The 21688-nt window shown below is 34.6% G+C and overlaps 1 protein-coding gene across 1 annotated transcript; it reads right to left on the bottom strand.

Annotated features, from left to right (window-relative positions):
- Positions 1-3281: 3281 nt before the first annotated feature.
- LOTGIDRAFT_196276 (hypothetical protein) lies at positions 3282-20233 on the bottom strand. Its single transcript, XM_009066200.1, has 22 exons — positions 20195-20233; positions 19642-19659; positions 17758-18049; positions 17188-17442; positions 16419-16570; positions 15742-15994; positions 15217-15422; positions 14749-14892; positions 14319-14437; positions 13886-13940; positions 11127-11275; positions 10821-10962; positions 10229-10404; positions 8755-8862; positions 8176-8392; positions 7507-7663; positions 7053-7263; positions 6265-6530; positions 5526-5697; positions 4604-4765; positions 4092-4260; positions 3282-3623 (listed from the first exon to the last, which is right to left on the bottom strand). The coding sequence occupies exons 3-22, from the start codon at positions 18047-18049 to the stop codon at positions 3408-3410; spliced, it is 3621 nt and encodes a 1206-aa protein (XP_009064448.1). The 5' UTR covers positions 19642-19659; positions 20195-20233; the 3' UTR covers positions 3282-3407.
- Between the last annotated feature and the right edge of the window lie 1455 nt (positions 20234-21688).

Raw genomic sequence — 21688 nt, 5'->3', positions numbered from 1 at the left:
GATTGGTGTTATGCTTTTGAGAAATCCTTTCACTACATCTGTACAAAAATTTCATTTCAATAAAATCTGTACAACCAATATGACAAGCCTTTAAAGATGGGTGGGGTCGAAAAAAGAACATTTCGTTAGAGCACTGATCACAGAAACAACGGGAAATGTCACACCACACGTCACAAAGTCAAGTCAGTAGCGGGTATGTCCACCGTGAACATCAATACATGCCAGAACACGCCTACGGACTGATGCCGTCAAACGTATGATGACGTTGGGAGTGATGCGTTGCCATTCCTCGAGGAGACATCGTTCCAAGTCCTGGACGTTGACTGGAGGCACACGGCGACGTCGGATTTGCCGATCGAGGTGGTCCCATAAGTGCTCGATGGGATTCATGTCCGGTGAACATGCGGGCCATGGCAAAACCTGTACGTTGGCGTTGGCAAGGAAGTTCTGTGTCAATCTTGCTGTGTGTGGCCTTGCATTGTCATGTTGGAAAATGAGTCCACGAGTAATAATAGGGCACCACAACAGGCCGTAGGATGTCATCAATATAACGCTGTGCATTCAGGTTTCCACGAATTACGACAAGCCTCGTTTTGACGTCACCACATATGCCACCCCAAACCATTAACCCTCCACCTCCAAACAGCCGGACCTGTTGGATACAGTTAGGCGCCAAACGTTCACCAAATCGTCGGTATACAAGCTGCCGTCCATCGTTTTTGAAGATGAGGAATCTGCTCTCATCAGAGAACATAACACGTGCCCAGTCCCGCCGTTGCCAACGTCGAACTCGCCTGACCCAGATCAGTCTGTTGTTCCGGTGTCGAGGCGTCAGGAGCGGTCTGCGGTAGGGATGACGTGGCCGGATACCATACTGCCGTAGTCTCCTGTAGACGGTCTGTCGACTGATCCTGTGTCCCAGTGCTGTAGCCGCCGTGGACGTCGCTGTTACGGTGCGTTTCCTCAGGTGTAATACCCGAATGTAACGATCTTCACGGGTCGTGGTTACTCGTGGTCTTCCACTCCTAGGCCTATCTGACGTCTGACCTGTCTGACGTAACCGCTGCATCAACCTGGTGATAGTGATGCGTGCGCAGCCCAACCTTCTGGCGACGTCGACGTGTGTCGCTCCTTGTTGGACCATTCCAACGGCTCTCTCTCTCTCGATGGCTGTCAAACGTGGCATATCTTGTGTTCTTTTTGTTGCTGTGATATCAACGTGTCTGATCAGCCGTTTTATACAGTTTTTATGCACGTGCAGAACATGCTAGAGAGGGAAATGTCACTTTCATGAAATTTACGTATTTTCCCGGAAGTGATCACGTGTTCCCGGTATTTTTATCGACTATGCTGTGTTTGGGATGTGCAATACGAATTGGCATGTTTTCATATTAGACAATTCACTTAGTAAAAAACAATTTTGAAAATAAGTCGGTATCGTTTCTTTTGGACAATAGTTTATTTTGAAAATTTTAATGTTTTATACAAATAAAAAAATTATTTTCTGAATTAAATGTATTTGTGTATTAGCACAGTATTTGAACTCACTTCACAAGAGATGGGAATCGACAACAAGAATATTCTAAGACAGATTTTTAGACAGCAGTAGCAGTGAATTTAGATTCTTTTCATTCATTTACACATCCAATCACAGTTGCATGAAAGGGGTTGTAAAGAGGTAATCATGTAAAAGGGAGATAATATATATTATTATTATTATGTTATTGTGGTCTAGGTTGGTTACGAAATCTATTGCAGGACCTGCGTCATCCTTTTTCATTGCACATATTTCCTGTGCCTTAAATTTCCTATCTTCACAATGTCGACTTCGTACTTATGTCTTCACTGCAATAGCCACTATTCTTGTATCAAAGAAGGCAGAGATTTGATTGTATTGTATTGCCAGTGAATACTGTTAATCAGAAATGAAATGAATGGAGTTTTACGTCCTACTTTTCTGCACTTTGTGGGCTAATGAAGACGGCCTGTTAATCAGAGCCCTTGACAAATGCTGAAGACATTAAATGGCTTAGTGTTAAGACTTTGTGGAGGCCTCTGATTGATTGTATTCTCTAGCGTATAATCAAATCAAATCGCTTATTTACAAACTTCGAGACAAGAATATAGGTTATTGTAGTAGGTATAAGTAAGAAGTTTGTAATATCTTGACCATTGTAAAGATGTAAATTTCCAGGCTGGTAAGTCTTTAGTTAGGAAAAATACAGTCTTGTATAAATCATTGTGGACTGCTGTCCGCACACATTTATAGAGAAGCAATTGAGTGTAAAATAAAATAAATAAACAAACAAAATATCATATGAAGTTTATTTCTTAAAAAACAAACAAATCAATAAATAATTAGAATAATAAATATTTTATATCACAATTAAATTATAAATAGCCATGGTGAAATTCTCATTTTTTTATGATTTAAAAATTAAAAATCAGCAGTTTTGATGAGCACTTTTAAAAATTAATTATTGAAACTTTGTGGTAGGAATGTCAAGGTCACAAATGAACAGACCTGCTTCATAAAATAAGGTGAAGTAACTTGTGAAAAGAGAAAAAAATTGAAACATAACATCAATTGTATAATTTTTTCTAATGCTGTATGGCTTGGGACTGATTCAAGGAAACACATACATTTTGACATACTACCTTCACTAAAGATAAAATTAAGCTAAAAAATATAAAATTTCTCAGTTTTAAAACATCGAGTTATTCAATATATCTTAGACAAATTATAAATATCACAGTAAGAGGAGGATTTATATATAATCTTTTCATTTATTTACACATCCAAACACAGTTGTATTAAAGGGATTTTAAAGAGGTCATCTTGTAAAGGGAGATAATATATATTATGTTATTGTGGTGTGTTGGTTGGTTGGTTACGAATTCTCTTGCAGGAGCTGTGCCATTTCTGGTTAGCTCTTTCTGGAATTATAGAAATCACATTGGACAAGGAATTGGAATGTCCCAAATAAAAGTCAAAGGTGTCCCCGATACACATAAAAAAGCAAAAACCTCTTTACAATCCATTACAAAAGCAGTTACAAAAGGGACTGGATATCCTTTTTTTTTTATCATCAGTAACGATAGACAAACTGGATGTTCTTTCTTATCTTTTTACATTCAGTCACGATTGATTATCGCTTACCTCAAAAGTGACTTTTTGCAAAATGGCATGCTCAATATTTGAAAGAGTAATATAATGTTAATACCATTAAATACAAAATATAGAAATCACAAGAAATAACCTAATAAACTCTTTGACCTGAAAGTCAATTTGGCATCAAAACTGCAGAGGTGCATCAGATATGAACAAATACAGAAAAGCTTCACTAATAGTTTATATTTTCCTTAAATATTTGAATATATTAGACCATGTTTGCCTGATAGAAAGTTTATAAGACTCGGGGTAAAACAAGTTTTGCTCCTTTAATAGGAGACGACACAGCTGTTGTGAGTAGTTGTATATTGTCTTGTACATAGTTTACTGGTTGTCCACGGTAACGGGGATCAGGATGGGGGCCTGCCATTGGTCGAGATGATGTACCTCTAGGTGGAGAATATTCAGGCAAAACTCCACGAATGTTGTAACTCCACTGCATATCAGACGTCTGAAGGAATAAAAATAAAAGACTTATTACAAACATCATTACAATAAGGTTTTATGTCCTTCAAGTATTCTTATTTATAGTTCCTAGCATCATAGAACTGTATACAGTTCTATGCTAGCATGCATGACCTCAAGATTAGTGAGAACGTCTCTTGATAATGTAAGTAAAGAATGAAAATAAAAGATTTATCACAGCCATCATTACAATTAGGTTTATATCTCTGTATGGCTCACATTTGATCACACTTCTCTTTATGACAAGGAAATACTGTCAAATTTCATCCCTGTGTATGTTTATACAGTCTATAGCATACAAGACCTCAAGAAATGGAAGCAATCAGAACATGCTCAAATATAATAATCTAAATCTGATGAGAGCATTGAATACAGATAAAGGTTGGGCCCAGAGCTGCTCATTCCATCTTTGCTATCAAACACAATTTTGTTGTAAAGTAGCTAGTAACTATACCTGTATGACTAATTTTGCTGTGTAAACTTTGCCATACACTGCTGGTAGAAAATTAATCACAAAATGAGTTCCGTCTGTATCGGAGGGTAAGAGCTCTCCTCCCTCCGGAGATACAGTTATCTCTGGGTCACTTCCTGCAGTGAAATACGCCGTGTATGGAACTGGCTCTCTGAAATGGAAAGATTTTCATGAAATTTGGCATTGTATGGTTATACTTGGAACTTAACATTACTACTTATTCTATACATAAACTATTGTATCATTCAACAGAATAGAAAAGATTTTCCTATTCATACTGTTGAAGGATTATTAATGCAGATGCAAATAACCTTACAAGCATTGGTTTATTATGTCGTCCAAGTCAGCCAGTTCCATCTGATTGGTCAATCACTTAAATCAATTTTAAAACTAATGAAACAGTGTTTTTTACACGGCCATTCTCAACTCCAGTTAAAAAACATCTTACTCTCTGCTACTTACAATATTTATTATAAAATATCTAATTCACTTACGTAGTTCGACTGGAGAGTCTAAAACCCACACTAGAAGGTTTATTTAATCCTGTAGCCTCAATCTGAATAGTGTCGTCTGTTGGTGGTTCTGTAGATTTGAATTTGAGCGGGAATTTCCATAAACCACCAGTTGCTGCTTGAACATGAAGCTGAACATCACAGCTGTGAGATATGAAAATAAATGTAAATTTACTTCCCAATTGCTTAAACTAATCATCATACAAAATATCATTAAACAAAAATAAAATGGAGATTTCCTTCCAATATGATTAAAATAATTTATGATCATAATGATAATTATCCTTCAACAAGAATGACTCTTTAAAGATCTAAGAAGAATGAAAAACACATATTTCAATATTATTATAAAGCTGTAAGATAGGAAAAAGCAAACAATGATTTAGTACATCTTAACCCTACTGGCCACCAGCGGTTACTAAGTGATGTCACACAATGTCATACACTTTAACTTATATTACCTGGAGTTCAGGGTATACGTTTTTTTATATTCACAAATATTATGCAATATATACCCAGACAGCTTGTATAGCAACCCTTACTAAGTGACATCACAATGTCAAGTCATATGCTTTAAGTTATATTACTTGAAGCTCAAGGTATATGGTAAAGTCATAAACACTTAGTTTTAATAGAATTGCTAGAACCACAGACGTCTGATTGAAAATTGGAATGGCACAAATTGATGCTATCATTGTCCCCGATACACATACAAAATTTAGAAAACCTTTTTACAATTTCTTTAAGATATCACATTATGTCTTCACATACACTGTACAATAAAATTCATAAAAAAAATAATCATGGATGGTGATTGAGACCATGTTTTCATTCTGAAAGCATAAAGATTCAAAGAGTATAACCTTCTTAAACATGCCAAAAACAAAGAAGAATATCTACTCACTTCAGAGCTTTGAATGGATTAAAAATAACATTGAAGACTAGAACAACCAGTCCTGTCTCTTTATCACGATGTTGACGTACCAGACTTAAATCTACTGAAGCTTTTAGAGCTTTGGCATCAGATGAATCACCAAACTTTATTTCATACATAAATTCATTGGTGACTGCCAGAGCTGAAGAGACACAACAAATTCAATCATTTTACCGTTCTTTGGAATAGACTGAAAGTCCAGACAGGGTGGACACTAGAAAGAACTATTTATGGCATCAGAATTTCATACACTAAGAGAGTTTTGAACCCAGACCAAGTCAAAAGAGCAAAATTCAATTTGCTTTTCAACTCAATACTGTTTTTAATTCAGGGCCATCATATGTGAAGCATAAATTCAGATTTTGAGGCATCGTAATCCAAATCAAATATCACTGTTTTCAGAATTTAGAGTATTTTGGATTTTTTGTTGATGCATCACTGATAATTGTTGATAAATGACATGACAAAACTATTAAATGGATTTAAGAGGTTTTCTGGATAATGTATAAATATTTGGTACACTTAGAGGCCTACTATCTTTTTTTACCATTCACCTGGAAGTGATGTCATAATCATATTTGGATCTACAGCAGTCCCAAAAGCTCAAATAGAAGCTGTAAGTGTGCATGTTATATGAAATATGCTAATGAAATATAAAGTCATCAATCACTGTTGGGATTATCCCATAAAACTTGAATATCAAACTTACTTTCACCAACTACAATGCCATCTGGAATAGTAGGTTCTTTATTCTTAGGAGTTATTGCCCTTGTTTTCATGCGTCTGTTAGGACCAGCAGAACTAGGAGCCACTCCAGCTAGAGTGACTTCTAATCTCTGCTGAATTTTTTCCCGTGCTCGACACTCTACTAGCGGAGCCAGACTGTCCCGGACTGGGCGAGACTCAGGGATTCCGTGAATCGGGAAATACCATTTAATGACATGAAGATCTTCTCCACTCTGTTTCTCAGGAACTCTGAAAACAGAGAATAGTATAATATTATAATGGCTGATTTTCAAAATGAAATGGGCAAAACAGGCAATATCACATTTGATAATTGATTTTTATTTGGTGTCATATACTGTCATATAGTTGTTTTTATTTATTTTTTAAACATTTTCAATCATACAAATATTTCAAGAAATACAAGCTGGGATTGTCGATATATTATAGATTTTGGAGTCTACATTACTTATACCGCCATTTCATTTCTATCAGGCACGTAGCTAGCCAAGGGTCTCAGGGGGGTGCTTTTTTCAAGAGGGGCTCAACTATAGCGACTCAACAAGTCATTCAAGTCATCTAAATGTTTCCCGGGGGGCAAAATTTTCTTAGGGGGGCCTGGACCCCCTCTAGCTACAGGCCTGGTTCCTATTCTAAAACATTTTACATTATCCAAGAAATCTAAACTGGGATTGTCATAGCATATATACTACTACCGTTTTCTATTCCAAGCAATCAAAAGCATCACAAATTAAGAAATCCAAACCGTCTTACCCTGACTCGGATTTGGGAACATAATTCCATTTCTCTCCATCATCTCTACGAACCACAACCGTACATAATGACTGATATTTCTTCATTTCACCAGGAGCAAAGCTGATTGGGATATCTAACGTTGCTTTCGGTGGCAAACGTAATCCAGTATTGTGCTTCAGTAACAAACAAAAGGGTGAATTTTTTCCATCATCTTTATTTTCATCTTCATCTGTTATAAAAATAAAATGGTTTTATCAGGGAATTGATAATGGTAAAAAAAAGTATTACATTCTACTCTATTGAACCTAATTGGGCAAATGAAGAAAGGCAACACCATGCAGTGGGCAATGAGAGAAATTTTGCAGCATTTGTCTACACTTTTTCAAACAAATTTCACCTCTACCCCACGGTAACTTTTTTTGAAAGAATAAGCGACCAGAAATTTAACAAACTAAAAGAAAATCCAACTCACCAGTCAGTATGACATCAGCTAGTACTGTTTGATCCATGGGGTTACGGAATGGTATGATGAGGGTGGTATTAGAACCAGCGGCTGTATAGACACTGACAGGATCCTGGGGGGAGGGGATTAATCCTATACCTGAAGCTTCAAACACCCACTCTCCAAACTACAAATATGAAAATTATTAGCCATTTAAAGAGTTCACTTGATTCATGATTTCTGTTATTGAATCTTTTAGAGAGTCCATAGCATTTTCAGAGAGTTCACATAGAAATATTTCAAGTTTCGAAATCTTATTTTTAGCCATGCATCACTTTCAGAGAGTTGACATAGCTTATATCTAGCCATGCATCACTTTCAGAGAGTTGACATAGCTTATATCTAGCCATGCATCACTTTCATAGAGTTGACATAGCATATATCTAGCCATGCATCACTTTCAGAGAGTTGACATAGCTTATATCTAGCCATGCATCACTTTCAGAGAGTTGACATAGCTTATATCTAGCCATGCATTACTTTCAGAGAGTTGACATAGCTTATATCTAGCCATGCATTACTTTCAGAGAGTTGACATAGAATATGTTTTGAATTCATGAATATTTTGGAGAGTCTCTAGAGCTAATAATAAATATTTTTTCCACCAAACACCAAAAGTAAATGGTATTTCTAACGTACCTGTTTGCTAGTAAAGGAAACCTTAGTGGTATGAGATCCATTGCCTAAAGTTGATGGCATAAAATGAAGAGGAACCTCTATTTTAGAATAAGACGGCAAGTTGATTGGTTGTTCATTATCAACTTCCAATGAGAAATTATTGGTGTTTGATATAAAGGGAATTAACTCTAAGGATTCCTTAGTGGGATTATCCAAACTGATCATCAATTTTGTCCATCTAGAAAAAAAATTAAAATAATATAATATCATAGTGATTCTAGATTTTGTATAGTTTACATCCTTGAATATGTATGTAAACTTGAACCTAGGCATTGAATTACATTTTTTAGAGAGACAGTTGAGCTATAATCCCTATTGATAAGAACTCAGTTACAGACACAGCACTGAAATAACATATTTGGATCGCCAGTTCTAGAACAGAAGGTAAATGCTCCGATACAGGACCCAGTCACAAAAGCATGATTTGGCTATTATTCAAGTCATTAAGTCATTAAGTTTCTAACAGATCTTCTGCAATAAGTCTCCAGAATGACAGTCTTGATGGATATATATGACAGTATCTCCATGACAATGACATACCTGCCCAGTTCACATTCTTGATGTTGTAATATCTGAGGTTCAGGTGGTTCAGAAATACAGTTCAGTTCATACCAAAACTCTCCTACAGCCTCACCATAGAATATCACACTGAAATATATATCATTATAGATATTAGGGGGAGAAAGCTGTGGCACAGACATTAGAATTTTTCTTACCTTGAAGCCACAGCAATTTATTGTCTAGCAGACGGCAATCCACTGCCACAAAAAAAGGCAGTGTTCCAACCCAGCGTTAGAGGGAAATTTTGACGTTTACACAGTTCATAAGTTGTTAACCCCTTCAAGGAGATATTCATATAGCCTTATTATAGAATAATACCCCTTTCACACTGCAAAAGTAATTCGGTTCTATCCAGTTCTATCCGAATAACTTCCGGTTGCTTTCGCACTGGCAAAAAAACTTATTCGGTTATAACCAGAAGTTATCCAGATAGAAAAATCTACCTCAAGAGGTGGATTTCGTTTGGATACGATCCAGATAAGTGGCAGTGCGAAACAAAACAAGAAGTTATCCGGATAAGTTTATCACGTGGGGTGTAATGTGTATAAACACTTCAAAATGGCTCCTGTTGGTGGGGACGTTATAATAATAATTGACGATTACAAGAAAAGGATTAATAAAGTACACGAATTGTCTACGAAAAGAATGAATATTTATCGGAAGAGGAAACAGTAAATGAGTTTGTTTTTATTTTCATATTTGACAATAACGTGATAATGTGTGACTAAAAATAAAAAGTTATCTAGATAACTTGACTCGGCAGTGCGAAAGCGGCTATCCAGATCGGATTGCAGTGCGAAAGCAACCCGAACCGAATCGAAGCGAACTGAATCGGATTTTTCTCTTCGGTTATAACCAAATTCAATAATTCAGTTGTGCAGTGCGAAAGGGGTATATGTTTCATTTCTATGAAATACAAAAGACTATTAAGGATATACTAGAACTTCCTTCAATGTTTCAATGTTTGTCACAGAAATTCCCATTACATGTTAATAGAAACGCTGCTAAAATTAGAAGAAGGAGTAGTTGATCTTCAATTATGACAGTTATCAATGTCTATAGTTGAATACAACTATTTGTATACATCCAGATTCAATTTGAATCATAAACACAAACAGTTTCTTAGCAGTTCACTTCGGGGAAAAATACACTATCCAGGCTACACATCCAATGTGTTGATTGCTACGGTACTTATACTTCCTGAAAACTAAGTGAACTGCGTGTGTTAATGCTTTGAATTGTCCCTGATCGCTATATTGCACCTCAATCCAAATAATGTACGTAAATTATGTAAAAAATGTTAATTTTCAAAAAGTTATTACCCATAGATTTTAATTTGTTTTTAGGCAGACCAGTTCACCTCTTAGTTCATGACTCTTAAACAATCTAAGCGGGCAATAAAAAAAATATTGCTGTTAAACAAAAATACGAAAAAAATCTTAAATTTGAATACCTTCCTTTTCTTTTACCAACATGTGAGGGTTCAAAGGTTAAAGTATAGACATCTTTTTCTCCACCAGAAAGCGCTATAGTTGACGGACCTGATAGATCACGACCCATTATTTCAGCCTCTAGTTCTATCTGTAAACTAGTTGGGTTTTTCACTATAATATCAACCATCATCTTTTTCTGTAAAAATAAACATTTTTTATAAAAAACCTGCACAAAAACTTAGGGTAGGGTTGAACTAAAATCAACCTCATAGAAATTTTGTTGCATTTTGGCCTTCGACAAGGAAAGAATAACCACTAAGGGCTCGATGGCATTCCAGCTTAAAAAAAACAATTTTGGGCCTTAATCTTGAAAAGTTCCAGTCATCTCATTCGTCAGTCACTAAAATGGATTTTGAATCATAGTTGTGTTATCCAATCAGATTATTGTATTTCTTAAAATCTTTTTTGATTTTATGAAGCAAGGAGTCTATTTCAACCGTCTTTTCCACGATATCAAATAAAATCTATATTTTAAATCTTTTAAACAGAATTTCTTTTTAATTTATTACGTTGTTTTGTGCCTCATTTGACTATATTTAGTAGGAAACTTACCCTACAGTTACAGGTGATGTCAAGGGTTCGTTCTGGTGGGGGTGGGGCTACATTGATTTCTACAGAATACCAGATTCTGTGTCCATTATAAACAGAATCATTGGGATCAGCTGGTACCTCATCACCATCACTGTCCACTTCACTGAAAAATAATCAAATATATGGATTTTGATTTTCATATCATTCATTGTATCATCCCCATGGAGTGAATGTTAGACAGGACCATGTCCATGAATATTGGACCTAATTCTGACCCATGTAAAAGAATGAGTTATATACTGATATAAAAACACTTATTACACTTACATTTGGGGATGTTTAGAGGCTGTAAAAGCGATGACACCTTTATACGTTCCTCGTCTGGTAGGGGAGACAACTAGATCATAACTTCCTGTCTGAGCTGGTAGAACTGTGATACTATCATTACCACTGGTAAACTCTATATCTGATTCAATCTATAAATACAATAAACTGATTTTGAGAAACCGGAAGATCCCACACCCAGAAGAGATTTAACAATATTGATAACATCTTGATGACATCTTTTTAATTGTATTGTAATTCTGTCTATATCCTGTAATTTTCAGATCAATCCAATAATTAGCACCTGAGCAGATTCAAAGTTTTTCGTGCAATTTTTTTTTCTCTATACCATTTTTCAAAATTTTCAATTTTTTCAATTAAAAAGAAAAACTAGAGCCACACGTGGCACAGAGTGGGACTTTGCAAATGTAGCAAAATGCAAAAGACCCTGAAAAAATCAACCTTCCACGATAATTAGATCAAGCGCAAGAACAGTCTAAAGTTGAGAAATTTTCATTTTTTAGAAGATTTTAATACCGGAAGTGGACGTCAGACCTCACAAATGAAAGTATCAGCAGATAGCCAAGGTCAATGACTTTTAATCTTGTAAAGGAGAAGGCCTAAAAAGGTCAAGATCAAGAGATATACGCCATTAAAATTTCAAATTGCTAACGACTATAAAACCAGAAGTTGACTTAGGACAGCAAATATAAAACTATAAATAGATAGCCAATGCCAGTGACGTTTGATCCTACAAAGGTCAAGGTCAACAAAGGTCAAGGTCAAAAATTGAAAATTTTGAATTTCCAAAACCTGTTCCTTTTTTTGAACTATGAAGCGGAAACAACCAAAATTCTAAGACAAAGTGGGTCAATTCATGAGATAATTGTATGCAAAGTTCCATTTTGAACAAACGTATACTTTGCGAGTTATGCACCTGGCCAAAAATATCAATAATGAGTAATATTACCCGGATGTGCCACGCCCACCTTAATTTTTTTGCATAGGGTAATTGATATTCCAAATGTTATGTTGTGTTTCAAACTTCAAGCTTCTACATTATTCAAGTCAAAAGATATAGGTCAACAAATGTCAACAAAGGTCAAAATCGAAAAATGAAAATATCCAAATGTTAAAACCCGTTCCTTTTTTGGAACTATAAAGCTGAAACAACTGAGTTGTTAACACAAACTGGCCAAAAGGATGAGGTAATTGTGTGCAAAGTCCCTTTTATAACAAACGTATCCTATGCGAGTTATGCCCCAGCCCCAAAATGTAAACAATTAGTAATTCAACCCGGATGTGCCACGCCCATCCCAATTTTTTTGCCATAGGTGAATTCATTATCAAAGTGTCTAGTTGTATTCCAAATATCAAGGTTCTCCATAAAATAGGTCATAAGATATACATACACCAAGCTCAAAAAGACACAAACATGGTAAAACAAAACTCAAATTTGAAAAAATCACGAATTTCAATTTTGCTTTAAAAAAGCAATTGTTATATATCTATGTAAAGTGCATGAGAAGAACATCAGGAAACCGAAAAAATTAACCCTCTAGGTTAATTAGGTCACGTGTTAGAGCAGTCCAAAGTTGCGAATTTGGCTTTTTACGGATAGCTATAAAACCGGAAGTACATGTCTGGGGTCAAAGGTCAAAGTATCAAATGATAGCCAAGGTCAATGACCTTTGAACCTACAAAGGTCAAGGTCATCAAAGGTCAAGGTCAAGAGATACAAGCCTTCAAAAATTGAAAAAATTCGACCGGAAGTTGCAAAAAAGCATAAGTCAAATTCAAAAATCCATTTCCAACATTTTTGTCGCCATCGACTAAAGTATACACCAACATAAAAATTTGACCTATCCCATTCTCCCCCGAAGCCCCATTTTGAGTTTTATGAAAAAGTATCAAATCAAGATGGCGACCGAAGTATTTTTTTCGGACTAAATTTTATTTTAAAATCGGCCATAGAATTAAGATTAATAACGATATACATAATTTCGTTGAAATATTTCAATCACACCGGAAGTTATTCAACCGGAAGTGAAAATCGATTTTCCACTTTAACCGGAAGTGACGCAAAAATTTTGAATACGTCAAATGGTTTACATTAGTGACATGCATCTTTTATCAAAATTTCAGATTAATCCGAAAAAAACTGAAAAATGGTACAAAAATTTCGAAAATCGGCCAAAAAATGTCTGCGAAAAATTTTCGAATTTTGAAATTTTGAAACTGCTATTCTTTCAGATTTTAACAGTAGATTCCAAAAATGCAAACCCAAAGAAAATCGACCGAAAAATACGACTTCTAGAGCCGATTATCTATTGTTGCACATATTGAACTGTGGCACTTCCGGTTGTGCAAAAATGTTTCAATTTATATTTATGCACAACGTCGCCTATATCTAAGGTTCGTGAATGTTGAATGGTTGCTGCAACTACTGCAGTCTAAGCTCAGGAAGGTGTGTAAAAATCGAAAAAAAAAAAAAAAAAAAAAAAAAAAATGGACATTTCGATAACAAACTGGGACTTTGCTTTCAGCACAATAATAATAGATTGCACAACAACAAAACACAACACAACACAAACACAAACCACAACACAACACAAAACAACACACAACAACACAAAACAACACACCACACAAAACAAAAACAAAACAATAACAAAACAATAACATAACAATTACATAACAATTACATAACATAACAATTACATAACAATAACATCAATAACATAACAATAACAATTACTTACATAAAATGTTTGTCTTTTCTTTGTAGCATTAGGTACTTGAATATTGAACACAATACTGAAAGAGACATTTTTAATATTGTTATCTAAATGGACATCTGAAAAGAAAATTTGTATCCCTGTCCTTGCAATATCTTAAGCATTGCAGAGATTTTAGTGTTGCAAATCATAAGTAGTCCAGAAACATACTGAGCAATATATATTTTATGGAAAACTGTTTAATAAGCTTATTAGAAGACAAACCATTCGACTGAGCTGTAAATAGGTATAAAATTTGGGAAAGATATTTACCATGAATTGTCAAGAAGTTTGGCCAAGGACCTGATGGCAGACAGGATCCTATTGATCCTATTACCTTTGTAAAAAAAAAAATTTCGTTTTCTCTTTTTAATGAGAAATAAAGAGTAAAATTATCCCATATGAAAAGAAGACCAACCTCTTCCTGGCCTCACATTCTATTTTGAGATGATCTTCAGCAAGTGGTTTTTCTGGTTTACCTTGTAGAACAAATACATGGTCTGTGCCATCTTCTATATTAGATAGAATTAGTTTACCCTGTAATATATAATATACTAAATGATTTACTACATCAGTCACTATAGGTTTATAACACCTACAAGTCATTATACAAGAGACAAGACTACTGCAGTGTACTATGGCATTTGTATTTTTCTTTAATTGTAAATGGACACACAATTGAATTTTTCTTTTGAAAAGAACTGCTAAAACAGTCCCTTAAATTCAGGTATACCAGATTTAAAATATAATAGAAAAATCCAGTCAATCCAGTGTTTAAATAATAAATAGAAGTTTATATCCATAAAACTGTTGTTTCTTAAGATATATGATTGACAAGTTTCTCTTACCTCTACATTTGTCTCATAAAGAGGTTTAAACACCAGGGGATATTGAGCTGTTTGGTAAGCTTTAGCTAGATGAGACTTTGGTCCAGAAAATCCTTCCCCTATAATCTCAGCTCGTAATGGCCAATCATGGTTTGTCATATTGACCTGGAAAATAAAATCAATTTAGAAACTAAATCAACATCATAATATTTTATTAATCTGTATAAACAGTTTACACCCAACTATTCATCAAGATAATGAAATCAATTAATACCCATAAATATTCAACTACTCAGCTCTACCTTGAAAAGTTCTGCTATCCCATTGCAACATATCCTGAGGTCTTATTCTTGAAAACTTAAACAAAGAACAGCCCTTCCAAAGATATGGATCAAAATGATAATAAAATGTATTATTAGTAAACCGAGTCACAATAAAATATTAAATGCATAAATTTGTTTCAGAGCTCTGAATATCATCAAAACTTACAATCGGTATGTGCTGAGTGACAGATTGATTGACAGGGACAGATAACTCTAATTCAGCCATACTTCCGTCTGGGTTGACAGTGCATTCAAGTTGATATACACGAATATCGTCAGTGGACCTGAGAGTTATCTGTGCTGGATAATGTCCAGCAGCACCAGCTTTAAATACGATTGGTAGTTCAACAATACCATCGTCCAATCGCATACCTGCAATTATAGATCATATAAGCATCATTCAAGACATACGACAAACGTCATTTCTTTAAAATGAAGATTTAGTAATGAATTTGTAAGGTATGATGAAAACAGGCACCTTTGATTAGACTCTTTGTACCAAATATGACTAATAGAATAGCTCAATCTATGTAGGCCAACTATGATAACCAATCATTTGAACATAGAGCAAAAGTCTAAAAAATAAACATAATCTTACTGCTAAATGATTTACAACAAACATCACTATTTTACATGTATGAAAAGAATTATTTACAGTTGAATTCTCTGAAGTTATTGTAAGTAGACTTACCATGGGGTATTCTAGTGTTAGAAGGAGCGCTGTGGGCACGGGCATCTAGTGGACTTGGCATTGAAACATGTGATGGTACTTTATAAAATTCAGAATCCACCTCGACAGAATATTTTGTTAATTGGTTAAGTTTTGATTTGGTTTTCTTCAAGTTTTGTGAAGTAGACAACATTTTAACTGTTTTGACAGCTACACTAGAACTTGTTAATGTGCCTGTTGCACTGCGTCGCTGTATTTCTAGATCACTCATTCTCTGAAAAGGAACGAGTAAAATGTTACCTTCCTGACATATATCAATAAAAAAAAGTGAAATACACCCTATACGAAATTTTGGAAGAATAGACACATGAAATCAGCGTTTTTCTCAAACCAAGTTTTTTTCTTTTGAGCTTCATGTAAATGGACCCAGTTGTAAATGGACACAGATAATCCAGGAAAGAATAATGCCAAAAGGTTTGACTAAAGACCAGCTTATAGACAGGATCCTAAGGAACATAAGTAAATTTTTGGTCAAATATGATTGTTTTTCTTTCTTTGTTTTGAACCACATGTCAGATAACCCAGCTGTATATGGGTATGGATTAACACGAATAGATCAATGCCAAGACATTTGGTTAAGGAACCTAATCTGTTATCCTATATGTATGTTTCTATCTTGACTAATAATAATCAGTTACCTGTTGAGCAGCGAGTATTAAAGCTCGTTCTTTAGCCATGTTGGTCACTGGTATTAATAATGTTTCTTTCAATGTTTGTCCTGAATCACATTTCCAGAATACTACATTATCTTCTGATCCAATTGATCCACGACGACTGCCTCGACTATGTCCTGGAATATAAAAATAAACAAAATGATAGGAGAGTTCACTTTAAAGATCATGATGGGTTATCTTTCTTGATACATGCCATCATATATATCTGTCTTATTTGTCATACAGTGTATATTTTCTTTTTAAAATGTTTACTTTGATCAGCCAGTTAGAGGCAAATGTTTGACTTGAATATTACAGACGCTGTAAGCTTTCTGATACTTTGTCATACTTTTAGCAAACCCTTTATACTTTTCAAAATGTATGAGACACTACAATTAATAAACTTGATAGTTTTATGATCTTTTTGTATCATAAAAAATGGAGCATAAAATCCTTCTTACGCATCTTTTTAGGACAATAAAGACAAGCAACCAAATGCTGTGAGCAATTATGAAATTTTGTCAGAAAGCATGTCTTATCTCCCTTGACCTTTGCTAGGTTCCTGTGATGGATCTTTTGGTGAGTAAGTAAGCATGAAGAAAACAATTTAACCTATATTGGGATCCTGCGATGGATATTTGGATAAGTTAGCATGCTCCTGATCGAAAAAATCTATGAATTTTTGGCCTAATGTAATCACATTCCGTGAGCAATGAGTAAGCAAGCATGGTCCTGAACAACAAAATCTACAAACCAGTGATAACAGCACTACTGACTCTAACTGTATGTTGATTGGGTATAAATGGTAGAGGTGAGGGAAGGGGTAACGTGGCTTTCGCTTCTATAGAATATAAAAACTCTCCTATATCATCATTGAGGAATACCACTGAACATTGACGATCTCCTGTGAAGAAGGGCAAGAAATCCACCTCGACTTCAGCTGTCTGACCTGGTCCTAGATACACAGACTTTACTGGTAGTGAAAACGCACTTAACAATTGTGCAGAGTCTGAAAAAAATAGAAAATATGCAGTATTACAACGACAGTGTTGAATACATAATTAATGTTGAATAATTTGAATGATTTCTTATCTGTTTTCTAAAAAAGGCTTTTTTGGGGCTATTTTTCAGCCATTTTCTATTTTAATGTTAAGCTAAGATCCTACACCTTCATGCTCTAAAGGGAATTACAGTACTGCTCCTGTAAAATATTGGAATGGTCGCGAGGATATATGCTCCAGTCATTTCACCTGATGATGACCATGTAAATTGTTGAAACGTTGTGTATAATTAAACTCAGATGTAATTGTTTTCCATTATTTACCTGTGTTATTCTGCTTGCTGAATTCCTCGGTGTCAGTAATAATTGGGGGAGGAGGGGTGGGTGGGGTATCAGGTCGATTCTGGCCATGATTGGTCTTTGATTTCACTCGTTTCTTCTTGCGTTCTTTAGTTCGTAGTAAGACTGAGGCTGGGATAGATTGGTTAGGATCCAGTTGATCACCTCTAGTTTCTAGCAGAATAATTTTAAATTCTCCGCCATCGTTAAAAGGATTGCTGACATTTAGATTTATTCTCTCCAACTCATAACATGGTGACTCCACTTTTACTATCATCTGGAATAAAATACAATGATAAAATATTTTCACTGTTAAAAACATCAATTGTGGAGTAAATATATGGTTTTAGCTTAAATGTTGAATGAAAGAATCGGAAAGTCTAATTTTGGGAGTAAAATGGATTCAATTTCTATCATTGAACAAAAAACACAAGGGAATATATCACAGTATAACTATAGTTTATTATAAAATATCTATAGGTATAAAACCCTTCTTTAATAACTTATCAATTTCTATCATATTTAACTAAAATCCAAATGTCCTGAGCTTAGCTAAACAAATTTTAAGTGCTTGATATTTAATACGAATGTTAATGGGGCACTGTCAAAAACTTGAGAAATACTTTGCAGACTTGTTAACTCTAAAAAAAAGTCACATGAAAATACTTTTCAAGAAGTATTTAAGGCGATATCCAATTTATTTTATTTTTTGGTATTAAAATGTTAAAATGCAACACTCTTAAATTGTTAGTAAAACAGACTGCAGTTTAACCCTCTCAACCCTAGCTGCAGGTTTACCGGCCAGACACTAATGCAATATAGACCCGAGCAGCCGGTATACCGGCCGTTACTAAGTGACATCATACAACGTTAACGTCATACGCTTTTACTTTTATTACTTGGAGTTCAGGGTATATGATGTTATATTACATTTACACTCAGGGTTCAAAGGTTGAACAAGAAATGTTAAATAACGTTATATTAAAATAACAATACATTCACAAAATATGTTAATAAAACAATATCAATATCTGAAACTCATAATATAATCCAAAATATTCAAATGCTCTTCACAAAAACTTTATTCTGTATGATTTTAGTGTGACAGTCATCAGAACGGTCCAAAAAAAAGGTCGATTTTGAGTCTGGTTTCATAACTGAATGAAATTACCGTATTTCTCAGGCTACAGAATGATTAAACAAGTAGAGTTCAAAAGTATATTGCCCAAAAAGAATACTAACAGATCAAACAACAGTCAAAATACAAACAGATTATTGTTATAAAACTTGTAAGTTGGTAAATCAACATAAATTATATAAAAATTTAAAGTTTGATTTTAGATATAAACAAAACAGTGCACAAAACATCACAATTATAAATGAGTAAAGATATTTGTTTACATTATGAACTTTTTAAATATAAATACAAGCATTCAGATTTAGTCTAAGAATTGTAAGGTGTCATTGGGTAGCTTTCCTGTGTCATATTTGAAAATTTGCAATTTTGAATGGAATTGGACTAATACATCCAATCAGTTAGAACAGGGGAATACAGATATATTCTTCATATTTGTTTGAAAAACTGGAAAGGTGACATATTAAAAGAGAAAATCGATACAAAAGCCAATTGTGTCTATATCATGTCTAGACCCATACATCGTGTATGAGTTTTTTCCATTGTCTACAGTATACATGATCTCTCACAGTACACAGTTCAAGAATCTCGTCTATTTCCAACCTTTATTTCTTGAACCCAATTTAGTGATCATTTCTATTTATTACAATTCATTGCAAAAAGACAGCTTGTGTTTATATTCTGAATTGTTCCGAAATGTGAGCAAATATGTAACTAAAGACCTAAAGACAAACCTGGTAGTTATTTGTAGGCTATAAAATAAGAATCGTGAGAAACTACATGCAGTATGAGGAATCTTAGTTAGGATGTTTCTTTAAATCAGCCCTCTACATTAAAAGCTTTCTTATTTGACTTAATACAAAAACTCAAGTAAAGAGCAGAGATAGTTAATTAAAGTAGAACTCTACTGGTACATTTATACAAAAAACAAGAAACTAGATTCTAAAAAAACTTTAAAATTGCAATGGAGTCAAAATTCCCAAAAGCTATGTCAGGAAAAAGACTGTCATAGATGAATTCCAAGCTGTTACAGAATGCTTGACTGGCACATTTAAAGAACAAAATACTTCAAGCAGGATTCTAAGGAAAATACCTTATAAGTGCAAAAGAGTGCAAGGTTCCCAAACAATGACAGGAACAACTCTTATAGACAAAGTACATATCTCTACAGAAAAGTCACTAAAAGTGCAGTAGAGTGCGAGTTTCCCAAAACTATAACAGAAAGCAGCCTCATAAAGACGAATTCCAAGGTGTTCTTACATGAACATTTAAAAAAAAACAACTTACCAGAGGAGTAATGTTATCTATTTTGGTATGGAGGTTAAAAGTCATAGTTGATCCAGTGGTTGAGCCATGTCGCCGACCAACCAGAACCAAGACAGCTTCCGCGGGCCGTAGAAATCGACTGACATATTCCACTGTTAGTGGGTAGGTAGATTTTGGTGCCACTGTAATATGGTCACCTTTTGGTATATAAAAATCACGAGCATCCCGTCCTGCCAGGAATGCATGGTAACTCAATGATTTATTGCTGGAATTATGAACTTTCACCTGGAAAAAAATGGTGTTCTGTGTAGACTGTATCATCTACTGTTACGAACTTCGTCTTATACCTTGACTGCGATAGACACCTTTCTTGTAATGCAGCTATTGATTGGATTGTATGCAGGCGAATACAGCCAATCGTATCCCTGGACAGAAAGTCTGTAAGTAAACATTATAGCTTATTGTTTACAGTCTCTCTGTCGAGGACTCTGATTGGCTGATTTCACTAAGGTACAATCTAACCAAATCAATGCATTTACAAACTTTTGTGATACAAGAAAAGTGGCTATTGCAGTCAAGGTATAAGATAAGGTTCTGAATAGCTTGTCATTGAGAAGATGAAGATGAAGATGAAGATTTCATGACAAGAATCCGATTTGGCTAATGACAATGAATGATGCTACATAGTGATGATAGAAATTGTAGTTAGTTTCTATCTCTTAGGTTTGGTAATTATAACATACTTATTATGTATTATACTTATTATACAACTTACAAATGACTAAATGCTTTCATTCCTTCTGAGATAAAATCAATGAAACAAAAGTCAATGAACAAAATTTTAACTTGAGGATCTCAAAGTGAAGTTTTTGTAGCTTCTAGCTTGAAATACTTAAAACTGCATGCCATCATGTAGAACAGTTTAATTAATTATTGGCCCACCAATAATTCCACATAAGAGAGGAGTTACAGGTACATATATGAAATACTATGTCCACTTAAAAATGTCAAGTATTGGTCAATACAGCAATTCTCAAATTTGATGTTTTAAATGGTTCCTACTACACCACTTAAATGCAGGCCCGAAGCCAGGTCCAGGGCAGGCCCCCATAAGAAAATTTTGGCTCCCCTGAAACATTAAGATGACTTAATGACTTGTTGAGTCTCTATAGTTGAGTCCCACTTCAAAAAATTTGATCTCCCCTGAGACCCTGGGCTAGCTGCGGGCCTGCTTAAATAAATGAATGCAAACTAAAAAAGGGGAATAGATAAAATATCACACATAATAATCTTTAAAGTAGATAGAAGGCCATACCTGTCTGGTGACTGTAGAATGGAGTGAGCCAGTAAAATCAACACTATCTTTAGGAAGATACTGCGGTAGTTTCTGGTAAAGATGCATACATAATAACATTAAACTGATGGGATTAGGGTCTGTGATATCAATCGCCTGTAATATTAAAATACAACATTAAATAAGAATACAGAAGAAAGTATTAAAAGTTCTGGGAAGTA

The sequence above is a fragment of the Lottia gigantea genome (genome assembly GCF_000327385.1).
Source record: "Lottia gigantea unplaced genomic scaffold LOTGIsca_74, whole genome shotgun sequence".
NCBI classification, from domain to species: Eukaryota; Metazoa; Mollusca; class Gastropoda; family Lottiidae; genus Lottia; species Lottia gigantea.
The sequence above is the reverse complement of the archived record's forward strand: the minus strand, read 5'-3'. Positions and strand labels throughout refer to the sequence as shown.

Excerpts from the sequence above, each read along its gene's own strand:
- LOTGIDRAFT_196276 (XM_009066200.1), bottom strand. The coding sequence starts at position 18,049 with ATGATAGTAAAAGTGGAGTCACCATGTTATGAGTTGGAGAGAATAAAT. Across the intron at positions 15,423-15,741 it reads TAACACTAGAATACCCCATG|GTATGCGATTGGACGATGGT; the intron begins GTAAGTCTACTT and ends CTATAATTGCAG. Across the intron at positions 13,941-14,318 it reads GAATGTGAGGCCAGGAAGAG|TATTGTGTTCAATATTCAAG; the intron begins GTTGGTCTTCTT and ends TGTCTCTTTCAG.